Here is a 12,338-nt window from a genome sequence, read left to right as displayed (position 1 = left end):
GCACATTGCAAGTGAGTGGTAACCCGTTTAAAATATATTATGCAAATGATGATCCCTAAACTTCTTTCTAGCAGTATCTGTATGATTCTGTTATCATACAAGCCAACTGCACATTAACCCTTGGGGAGAATCTCATAGTCATTGAAGACATACTTATACACACACACACACACTATGCTGGCACCAAGGGGTTGGGGCTCTGGAGAGGGTTCTTTGGTGCACCACATTCCCAGCATCTCCCTCACGCTGCCCAAAAGAAATACATAATCGAAAGTAAAAACATGTACTTTTGTGCAAATGCAGCAACAACCTGTCTAACCCTTTCTTCTGACCAGATCACCTCCCTGACTCCTCCAATGAGGGTATGTGGAGCTCCCTCTGCACATTTGGACACACACTCCCCATCTTGCTGACTGGAGTATGTTGCATTTCTTCCTCAGAATGGTCAGCTGGTGTTTGGGGATTCCAGGGAGAATAGAGTCTGCAGGGAAAATCCTCTGAGAAGCTGATCTCTTCATCCACCTCTGCTTTAGAGGTTTCCCCAGTAGGAGCCATGCCCAGAGAGGAGTCCTAAGAAGGCTTGCTGACCCAGGCCTGGTGGTCCTTTGGGCAATAAGTGTGCCTGCCATGGATGTGGGCATTTTGGTGAACTACGAATGCAGGAAGTATCCAGCATACCCAAACTTTAACATGGCCTTTATTTCATGGGATTTTAGTGGGAAAGGGAAACAGCTATTCAATGCTGCCTAACAATAACTGAAGAACTCAGAATTTCCACTTGTCACCTACAGAGCAGATGGCAGTGAATGAGAATGACAATAATCTGATGCTAGGAACAAGGCAAAATTCTTTCCCAAATTGGTTTCTCTTCCACCATCTTTGCCTCTCTAAAATCCACTCACCACTCTGCTGCCAAAGTACTTTCCTAGATGCAAATTTGACCTTCTTTCCCTGCAGGGACATCTTTCCCTACCCAAAGAGTAAATTTCCAAATTCTTGGTCTTTTACTTTGCCTACAGATATAGCCTCAGGTTCATCTTGCCCTCCCTTCTACCTGTATACTCCCTGCCTTTGCCAAGAACATTCTCCCTCTCTCTCTCAACACTGAAAAAATCACTTCCCAATACATTATGTTGTTCCCGCTACCTGGAAGGCATTTGTCTTACCCCTGCCCACTTGGTTGCCTAAAAAAACAGAATTCATCTTCAAAACTCAGACATTACATTCTCTATGACAGTGCTGCTTTAATGTGCATATGCTCTCATATGGATCTTGTAAAAATGCAGACTCATTCAGTACGCCTGTAGGGAAGCCTGGGAATTTGCATTTCTGACAAGCTGGCGATGCTGCCAATCCACCTGCTATTGCTTCTGCTTGTTAGTCCAGGGACCACACTTTGAGTAGCAAGGCTTTAGGACATTTCCCTAAATGATGTCACCCTTTCCATCATAGAGGTCATCCATTTTTCTCTTTGCTTCTCTCTCTTTTTTTTTTTTTCATACATCTCTATTGTTGATCTAATCAGTATATTATAACTTTACATCTTTATGTATCTGCCATCCCAACTTGACAAAGAGTTTCTTGGAAGTAAAGACTGTGCATTTTTCATCTTTGTTTCTACTGAACTTAGCATAGTGTATGACACACAGGAATCATTTGATATGACTTGTTCAAAGAGTGCTATTGAATGATATGTAGTCTTTACATGACATTTTATAGAAGATGACATCATGAAATCAATTTTTTTTTACTTAAGAAAAACTTTGGGGAGTTTGGTATTTAGATAAATATGGAATCCAGGCTACATACACCATATTTATTAAAACATACAGCCTTGCAAGTCTGCTGAGGCTCAGGGCCTGGCTGTCAAATGGACAGTCCAGGGATTCAGGTCTCCTGAGTAACCCCAATCCCAGTACCACCACAGGTTCAGTAAAAATGACAGAAGAGACATGTGTAGAAAGGTCACATCTGAGTCCAACTCCATCACACTCAGGAACACTAACTCCAAAGTAGGGTAAATTGACATGGCACTGAACTCCGGAGCCATCTGCCATGACCACAGAACAAAAATGTATTCACCAAATGCAATGAATGTGCCATGATGAAGAAAGAGGTTGTTGATATGGGAGGAGTGGGGTGAGGGAGGTGGGGGGGTATAAGGGACCTCTTATATTTTTTGAACATAACATTAAAAAAATAATAGAGAGAAAAACAAACAAACAAACATACAGTCTTTATTTGCTATACCCAACCTTTAATTTAGTGCACTCTACAGAAGGGAAGAGATATTTGTATCATTTGTATTTTGTATATTAGCAATGACTATACACTAATAAATACTTCATCCTAACCAAATATAAATAAAGTATCAAAAGATGCAAAATGCAAGATCTATACAACAGGACGAGAACCAAAAATGTGTGTAAGGGAATTCTCTGCGAACACAAGGCACTGTTTTCAAAACGGGGGGTGGGGGTGGGGGAGAGGAATCAGGAAGGAAGCCCATATTTGTGGAATATGACACTGGGAGCTGAACCATCTACACTGTTCAGTTAAGGCCTCAATGAATCTAAGCTTGAAAAGGATAATGCCATATGGAGGGGAATTTTCCAAACTAGACCACAGAGATCAGTTAATTCTGATGTTTCCTTCTAGACTGAACATCCCAGAGATCATCTTTAATTAAGGGCTCCAAAAGAGAATGTACCAAATGCCAAAAAGTAAACAGGGATAATGTTGGATGGGTTAAGTAAGATCATCTTCTGAATGACAGAGTTTTATCTTAGGCTCCCAGTGTCACAATAATTATGGTTAACAGTTACGCATTTGAGCCTCAAGATGGTAAAAATATCACATGAGTTAGAAAGAGCCTATAACAACAGCATCTGATAATTTTTCTTTAAGCTTTATCTGAACACTGTAGAAAAATTAATTTTCCCTTACATCAGGGAATACCTCTCTTCACAAAGTACCCAAGAAGATCACAGCTCAAAGTTGGTGATGAACAAAAGGAAGCATTTATGCTCTGCAGAAGAATCTTTTCAAGCGCTCTGAAGTTCATCTATAAATGGTTTCACATAACATGATTCTCTGGGCTGGGAGAATCAGAGGTTTAATTAACTGAGTAACTCCAAGGTCAATAACTATGACCAAGATGAGGATACAGACGAGGAGAAAAGAAGATCCTCTCCCAGGTTGGAGGACCAGAGCACCAGCTGCAAGGGTGCATGCAGGAGCAGCATTGCTCGCTAGTGGTGCCATTTTGACTTCTTTGTTGGCTCTCTGTGCCCTTTCCCTCTGCTCTCCTTATCTCCTCAGCAACCTCTTTCATCCTCAGTAGGAGGCATCACTGAGTAGGTATAAAGATCTGCATTGGAGTCAGATTTGGGCTAGAATTCCATCTCTCTTCTTGCTATTTTGTGACTTTGGTAGGTGTACTGCCTTTTTAAAGCTTCAGTTCTATTATCTATAAGGTGGGAATATTAATACTGTCTCACAGGATTGATGTGAACTCAGGGTAAATCGAGATGCTGCATGTAAAGCTCATAGAGCTGTATATTTACATTTCCCATATTTTAAGTGCTCAATCCACAGTAGGCATCCTATGTACCTTGGGAGCACCAACTGAGTGCCTGACTCAGTTTCCAAGAACAGACTCCTTGTTCCTATCCTAGAATTTCAGGAGCCTTGGAGTCTCAACTTTAAAACTGCAAAACCCTTGGGACTAAACAAGTTGGGACTGCTCTTCAGGAGGGCCGCCCTGCGGCAGCACAACGAGGTCCTCTACTGACGGGGGTAGAATGGTGCAGAGAGAGGGGGCTGAATCCTGGGGGCCAGAAAAGAAGGAGCTCAAGGCCTCAGCCAGAGTCAGAATTCACAAGTGATCATCAACTCCTCCTGCAGAAGAGTTCTGTGCAGAAGGAGAGGCAGAGTCACCTGCCTCGCTGAGTACCAGAGGGGAGCGTCTGAGCGGTGATAACCTAAGGCCTTTCTTCGCGTGCTCCCCACCGTCAGCTGCCCCCTTGCGTCCCCAACCCAACGCCAGCTACCCGACGCCCCAACTGCGGGATCGGAATTGTTTATCCAGGCCACCCCACGGCGCTTACCATGCTCCCTTAGGAAGAGAGGTGGCAGTGCACGCCATAGACCTCGCGAAGCTGCTCCTCAGAGCCCCCGGCCTCTGGGTGAGCGGCAGTCCCGTCATCCTCCGCGGCCGGAAGCCACGACTGCCGGCGTCACTGCAGCGGCGCTCCCGCTTTCTGACCTCAAAGAAGCTACTAGTTTTCTTAGAAAAGGAGTTGCCCTCTGTTCCCTTGGCCCCCACATCCTGCTCTACTATGTTATTGAGTCAAATAACAAGTTCCCTTGGCCCGTACACTTTAGACTCGTGTTTAAAAATCATAACAAAAATAACCTGGGCTCTACTCCTGGTCTCTCCGTTTCGCTAAAAAGAACAAGAAGTGCTGACTGAAAGCGGTCAGGCTGAGGTCTGCGCACCGCATCTGACGAAGGCGAGAGGGAGGGCGGGACGTGCCGCTCCCCCGGCCCTGCTGCCCGCTCAGCGGCCCGCGGTCCTGCCCGGCCCGGCCTCCGACAGGGCGCTGCCCCGGGCGGCTCGGCGCGGCCTGCACAGGCGGGGCTGCCTCTGGCAGTGGTAATGCTCCGTGCCGGGAGGACTGCTCTCCCCTTCAGTGTCTGCTGCCCATGGCCAGGCACTGAGTCTCTCTGCTAAAGTCCCGCTTCTGCGATTTCGGCCAGTTGACCCAACAGGCTGGAGAAGGGCGGCCGGTCTTCTGGTCTCTGGAGAGAGGAGGAAAGAGCTCTGTGAGTTCCTTGTACCCGTGTGTCAAGGCTAAATCCAAAAACAAACCAGAATTCAATAGCGATACTCTGCTGACTTTTGTGTTTCCATATATATTGTATTGGAAGCATGTTGTCCTAGTTTTTAACAGCAGGCATTCTGGAATCAGATGCCCTGGTTTTGGATCTCGGCTTTAAACTCATAAGCATGTGACCTTGAGCAGGTTATTTCACCGCTTTGAGTTAGGACATTTGTAAAATGGGATGATAATAATATCCATCGGATAAGATTGTTGTGAGAATTAAATAAATTCATGTATACAAATACATCATAAGTAAGTGTTCAATAGCACAAAAATGAAATACAGTAACAAAACATGAACAGAGAATTCCTTTCTCCAGGAAAGGGGGCAGACCATGGACTTGTAGATTATAACGCAGAGGGAAACCACTTCCTCCACTGACCTCTTTCCAGCAATGATTCATGATCTGGTAGATATGTGAAGAGGCCAGTCGGGGCTTGTATAACCGAAATCCGGTGCTGATGTCCTCCACCACCTCCGAGTTGCTTCGGTTTTCATATGGGATTTTGCCTTCGCTGAAGACTTCCCACATCAGCACACCTACGAGAAAAGGTGTGCACAGCACAGGTAACGATGAAGTCCACAGACAGCAAACAACAAGAGAACCTCTAGAAATTGCAGACTCCTTGGCATGACGTTTCCTGCCCCTCTCTCGAGGAAGTACACTTTCAAGCCCACCTGTTTCTGAACAACTGTGATTTCCCAACCTTCTTCGTGGTCAAGCTTGGCCCTTCACTCTCTCTCACTTAAATATCTACAACTAAAAGTTGGAGAGACATAAACTCCAGATGACGTAAATGAAGGGAGTGGGTGGGGTGTGATATGATAGGGACTGGTGAGGAGCATCGAGAGCTGGAGATCAGAAGTTCTGTCTTAGGGGACAGCTGCAACTTGGCTCCATCCAACCTATGGCACATGGGAATGAGTCTTCAGGATTGCCATATTTTCTGATTTTTAAAAAGAAGTCAGAAATTGAGAGTTTAAAAATGTGAACTCAACTTTTGGCCACTCTTTTTGATTTTGGAGAATACCATGTAGATGGAATATTATTCGACAATAAAGGGAAATGAATTATCAGGCCCCGAAAAGACATGGGGGAACCTTTAATGCATTTTGCTAAGTGAAAGAAGCCAGTCCGAAAAGGCTACTTACTAGATGACTCCATCTATATGACATTCTGGAAAAGGCAAAATAGAGAAAGTGAAAAGATTGGTAATTACCAGGGATTTGGGGTTGGGGTGGGGGGAGGGACAAGTAAGTGGAGCACAGGGCATTTTAAGGGCAGTTGAAACTATTCTGAAACTATAGTACTTTCTGCTAAATTTTTCTGTAAAATAAAACTGCTCTGAAAATAAACTATTACATTTTTATGAGGAAAAAAATATGTATTCCAAACAAAATACATATTCAGGTTGTCCATTTTTGACTTTGGATTTAATCCTTTTTCCCTTTTTACCTTTAACAGAAACACCACACCCAGATTCCTTATATACTAATATAGTCACAGGATGTCAGTGGAAAGAGAGCTTGCAATGGGCTAATCCAGTGGATTTCAAGGTATAACCCACAGAACTGTAAGGCTTAGTTTCCCAAAGTGTGATCCCCATAACATCTGCATAAAAATCACCTCAGAAGTTAAAAATGGCTGATTCTGGGCCTCAACCCAGAGCTACCAAATCCCAATTTCTCAGGAGTTTTGGAAATTCAGAACTTGACTGTAAGCTGTTTAGCTCCCCAATATGCCAGAAGCTAGTGAGATTTCTTTTGAAAAGGGGATTGTGCTGCTAAAAAACAGTTTGAAAACAATTGCTTTAATGCAAACCTTCTAATGTATAAATGACAAAACTGAATAAGCCCCAAAGAGGTTATTTCACTCACTCCAAATAACACAGCTAATTAGGGCAAAACTTAAAAAGATGTCTGACAAGGTCCAGTGGCCTTCAGGCAGACATCAAACTCCCAGCCCATTCAGGTCTCCATTTCTCAGACTCGTCTCCCCGGTTTTCTCACACTTTATGCACTGAACATTTTCTATGCTCTATACATCAGTCAGCCTCATCTCTGGACTCTCTTCAAATGACACATCCTAGGCAGGGATGGACTTCAACCCAACCCTCTAATTAAAACCAGCAGCAGAACATTCCCAGGCTGGTGCAGAATAAATCCATTCAGAGTCAGGGGGTGAATGTGCCAAAGTGGTCATTGCTCGAAACACCTTTTTATGAGGCCCTGGGTTGGGTGCAGTATGACTGGCTTTGCCACCCATAGTGAGATGGCTACCCATCAGACCTAACCTGCCTAGTTAAATGCAGTGGGGAAAGGAGAGTTTTCTGAGAATGCTGTAAAGTGCAGCTTTATTACTTCCAAGTTCATTCTGTAATGTAAACCTAGCTAACAAAGCCATAGCTTGGCCTGGTGAATAGGGGGCCCCATTTTAGGGAACAGATCAAGATTTATAATTAACAGACCATTTGGATGTTGGAAGTAGATAGTCCAAAATTCTGGAGAAGATTTTAAAACTAGCTCTCCTAAATGATTGAATTAGGCAGCTGCCCTCTGATTTCTACTAGTAGTCAGTACACTTAGTAAATCTTTCCCTTCATATAGAATGGCAAAATCAAATGTCAACTAGTTCCTGTCCAAAGTATAACCCTTCTTGCAATCCAGATTAAAGAGATTGTCCAGTATATTCTTCTGCATACATTAGTATGCAAGAACTATGGGTGAGGATGACATGAAAAATTCATCAAGAATATTCAATACTTCCTGCCATACTGACATCAACCATTCATTCATTCATTCATGGCCATGTGCACTAATTAGAAATTCTGATTCCTTACCATGGCCTGCCAACTTCATTGCCTAAGTCAGTATACCCTGTTCTTTGGACATACAAACTTTTGAGCTTGCTGGTTCCTCTGTCAGGAACACTGTTCCCCAGTTCTTCAAATGTGTATGGCTCCCTCTCATCATTCAAGTTTCAGTTCAAGAATCCCCTTCCAAACCACAGCAGGTCTCCCCCCATCCCAGGCACTGTCTATCCCATTACTACATTTTATTTTATTCATAGCACATATTTATCACCACCTGACTTTATTTTATGTGTGTTTCTATATTTATGTGATTGTCTAGCCCCTAAAATCTAGCTTTAGGAGAATAAGAGTCATTCTTTTCTGTCCTGTCCATCCTCTGCATCTAGTTTAGCTCCTGGCCTATAGGAGATGCTCAATAAATTGTTGTGGAAGGAATGAATAAAATGCTTGTTGAGGGCTGTGCATGGAAATATAATGTTGGACAGAACATGGCCCCTGTCCTCTAGGAGTTCATATTCTTACATTGTGACTTCCTCAGCTCTTGACCTTACAACAGCTGCCACCTGAATTCTAAGTTTCCACTTTTATTTTCATCTCCTAATTTGAAGATCTCCAAGAATATGTTTTAGAATGAGAACCCCTTCATACTTTTCAGAGCAGATTTTACACCCAGGCTCTTAGTGGGATGCCCTCAATGTCAATCCTTCAGGACAAGTGAGTTTGCCTACATTTGACAAAGGAAACAGCTCGCCCACACATAGTTCCAAATCACGCGGGTGCAGCGCCCAGACGACACCTACCAAACGACCACACATCCGACTTGCTGCTATAGCGACTGAAAGAGAAAACTTCCGGGGATGCCCACTTGACTGGGAATTTGGTGCCCGTGGAACTGGTGTACTGATCATCAAGGACGAACCTGCAAAGAGGGTGGAGGAAAAACATTATGTGCAGGGCCCCGGGTTCCCCTTCCCAAGACTTTGCTGTCACCACATCCTCTTATTACCTTGTCATCCCAAAGTCAGACACCTTGATGACTTGGTTTTCTCCCACCAAACAATTCCGGGCAGCCTGGAGAGGAGACAGGCAAATAAGAGTAAAAGGAAAAGTGTTGGTGGATATCCAGTAATTAAGGAGTCTCCTGTAATCACAGTCCTTTGTTTTCCTATAGGATGTTGTGCAAGAGCATGAAGGAGCTTTACAAACATGAATTAAGTTTCATAAGTGCCTGCTGGAAGTTAGCTAGAAAGTTTAATGGATAAGAGCCTTTATAACTGGAGGAGCTAAGTTTGGTCTTTTATCTTTATTCCTGGGGTCCTAATTAGAAGAGCAATCCTTGGTATTGTCTAATCCACAATATTCTCTAGTGAAACCTCAAATGATAGGAAAGGTTAACGGTAGCAATGACATGAAGAAAGTGTCTCCCATTTGTTTGGAGTTTGTTAATATTCTTTTTTTTTTTTTTTTTTGAGATACCAGGGCCAGAGATTGAACCTGGGACCTTGTAAGTGGGAAGCCAGTGCTCAAACCCTGAGCCACAGCAGCTCCCCTGTTAATATTCTTAAAACAGTTTCTCAGTAGCAAGACTGCCTGGCTCCTAGTTAGTATCACAGAGCATTGCATTGGAGGAGCATTTCGATATTATGGACTCCATTTTAAAAGAAGGCAAAGGGAAACTCAGAGGGTGAAAGGACTGCACACAGCTAGAAATAGGGCTGGGTTAGAGCAGATCTGTTTCCTCATGCAACGTTTTCCCACTAGAACTTTCCAAAATGTATGGAGGAAGGAAAAAGTTGAGAGGGAAAGGGAGATGGTCTGTGCTTTGCTATTTGTTGCTACATTCTCAGTCTTCATAGGGCTACGTTTCAGGGGGACACGCCCCTTCCTCCTGGACCTAGAGGTGCTTGTCCATCCCCCGTACCCTCTTACCAGGTCTCTGTGGATGACACATGCCTCCTCCAGGTAGGCCATGCCCTCGCACACGTCCAGGCACATGCCCAGCAGGCTCTCCATGGCAAAGAGCCCCCGCTGGCTGCGCAGGTAATCAGAGAGGCAGCCGTGCTCCATGAACTCAAACACCAGGCAGATGGGGGCCTGCTCCAGGCACACGCCGTAGAGCTGGACCAGTTTGGGGTGAGAGAGCTTCCTGGAGGAAAAAGGCAAGGGGTGAGATGGCTCAAACTCAGTCTCCTAAAAGTACTAGACACTTTATGGCATCCAAACACCTGATGGTCACTTCATCCAACTCATGGTTTTGAAAACAAAATCTATCCCCTCCCTAAAACAAAATCCAAAATCACTGGATTGTGTTCATTGCAATCAGGCATTTGAAGGAGTGGGTCTATGCTTTGCATTGCATGGGACTGATCACTACTAGCAATAAGAAAAAATGGCTTCATCTCTTTATACCTTTCCAATATCTCCTATTGGAGATAGCCATATAATTGAGCATTCAATTGGGACACTTTTGACAATTGAAGGAGGGCACTATCAATACTTCGGGATGACAGGCATAAACTGGACTGTCCTGGGGAAACTGAGGTGTGTGGGTTCATAGATATAAGGTGAAGAACATGGAATATGTCTCCTAAAGACTTTGTTTGATTCCCTTCCACTGTGAATTGAATGCCTTCCCAGTCTGTAGAATGGAGGTGATAACAACATGCCTCGAGAAGTGGACGTGGCTCTACTGATAGAGCGTCCGTCTACCATATGGAGGGTCCAGGGTTAGATCCTGAGGGCCTCCTGACCCATATGGTGCAGTGCTGCCACACGCAAGGAGTGCTGTGCTGCACAGGTGCGCCCCCTCTAGGGGTTCCTCATGTGCTAGGTGTGCGCCCTGAAAGGAGAGCTGCCCTGCGTGAAGAAAGCACAGCCCTCCCATGAGCGGCGCCACACCATGGAGAGCTGATGCAGCAAGATGACGCAACAAAAAAGAGACGCAGTTTCCCAGTGCCGCCTGACCATGCAAGTGGACGCAGAAGAACACACAGCGAATGGACACAGAGAGCACACAATGGGGGGGAGGGGAGGGAGGGAAGAGAAATAAATAAAATAATTCTTTAAAAAAAACACAACCCATGCCTCACAGGGCTATTGTGAGAAATGGATTAGACTAGAGAGTTTCAACTGGGGGGGCAATCCCTCCCCCCCAGGGGACATTTGGCAATGTCTGGAGCCTTTTTTGGTTGTCACAACTGAGGAGGACGATGCTCCTGGCATCTGGTAGGTAGAGGGCAGGAATATTGCTAAATATCCTACATTGCACTGTCCCCACAATAATTATCTGGTCCAAAATGTCAAATCTGGATTTGATTGAGTGAGCAAAGGTTTGTGAAAAGATCTTTGCAACTTGCAAAGCATTATTCAAATGTTAGTGATTATCATTACTGGTCTACCAAGTGCATCAGTGACAACTTGACTCCAACAACCAGTCTTTTTTTTCTTTTACTACATTTTTGGCTCATGAAATCCCTTCCTAGATGTTATTCATTCAACCACTATTTACCAAGTTATCCCCATATGCCATACTCTGCTAGATGCCAGGGATATGATGTATAAAACAGACAATCTCCTGCTCTTGTGGAGTTTACAATCTAGTGGGAAACCAGGTTATAAAAAGTAGACACAGGGAAACGGACTTTGGCCCAGTGGTTAGGGCGTCCGTCTACCACATGGGAGGTCCAAGGTTCAAGCCCCGGGCCTCCTTGACCCATGTGGAGCTGGCCCATGTGCAGTGCTGATGCGCGCAAGGAGTGCCCTGCCACACAGGGGTGTCCCTCGCGTAGGGGAGCCCCACGCGCAAGGAGTGCACCCATAAGGAGAGCCGCCCAGCGCGAAGGAGGGAACAGCCTGCCTAGGAATGGCGCCACCCACACTTCCTGTGCCCTGACGACAACAGAAGCGGACAAAGAAACAAGACGCAGCAAAAAGACACAGAAAACAGACAACCGGGGGAGGGGAGGGGAATTAAATAAATAAAAATAAATCTTTAAAAAAAAAAAAAAGTAGACACAGTAGAAACAGGAACTCTCATTCATTGCTGGTGGGAATGCAAACTTGTAGAGCCACCTTGGAAGACAGTTTGGCAGTTGCTTACAAAGCAGTTGCTTACATAGACTCACCATATGATCCAGCAATTGTACTCCTAGGCATCTACTCAAAGGAGTAGAAAACTTATGTCCACACAAACCCTTGCACATGAATGTTTATAACAGCTTTATTCATATCTCCAAAAATTGGAAGGAACCAAGTTATTCTTCAACTGTGAATGGATAAACAAACTGTGTCACATCTGTATCATACAATGGAATATTATTCCGTGATGAAAAGAAATGAACCATCAGTTCACAAAAAGACTTGTAGGAAACTTAAATTTATATTGCTACATGAAAGAGACAAATCTGAAAGGGCTGTATACTGTATGACTCCAACTATGTGACAGTCTAGAAAAGGCAAAACTATAGAGGCAGTAAATAGATCAGTGGTTGACATGGTTTTGGGGAAGGGGGAAGATGGGAAGGATGAGTAAGTAGAGTTCAGGACATTTTTAGGGCAACTACTCTGTTAAATACCGTGATGATGGATACATGACATTACCCATGTGTGAAAGCCTATAGAACTGTACAACTCAAAGAGT

The 12,338-nt window shown here is 44.3% G+C and overlaps 1 protein-coding gene across 1 annotated transcript in view; it reads right to left on the bottom strand.

Moving 5' to 3' along the window:
• Positions 1-2,217: 2,217 nt before the first annotated feature.
• The window catches only part of ITK (IL2 inducible T cell kinase), a 72,979-nt gene continuing 62,858 nt past the window's right edge, over positions 2,218-12,338 (bottom strand). The window contains exons 13-17 of the mRNA XM_004453527.4: positions 9,629-9,845; positions 8,706-8,770; positions 8,500-8,618; positions 5,269-5,426; positions 2,218-4,803 (exon numbers count right to left, since the gene is read on the bottom strand). Coding sequence (XP_004453584.1) covers positions 4,732-4,803; positions 5,269-5,426; positions 8,500-8,618; positions 8,706-8,770; positions 9,629-9,845 — 631 coding nt within the window. The 3' untranslated portion in view covers positions 2,218-4,731. The remainder of the gene's footprint in view (positions 4,804-5,268; positions 5,427-8,499; positions 8,619-8,705; positions 8,771-9,628; positions 9,846-12,338) is intronic.

Source organism: Dasypus novemcinctus, chromosome 2, assembly GCF_030445035.2.
Source record: "Dasypus novemcinctus isolate mDasNov1 chromosome 2, mDasNov1.1.hap2, whole genome shotgun sequence".
Lineage (NCBI taxonomy): Eukaryota > Metazoa > Chordata > Mammalia > Cingulata > Dasypodidae > Dasypus > Dasypus novemcinctus.
The sequence above is the reverse complement of the archived record's forward strand: the minus strand, read 5'-3'. Positions and strand labels throughout refer to the sequence as shown.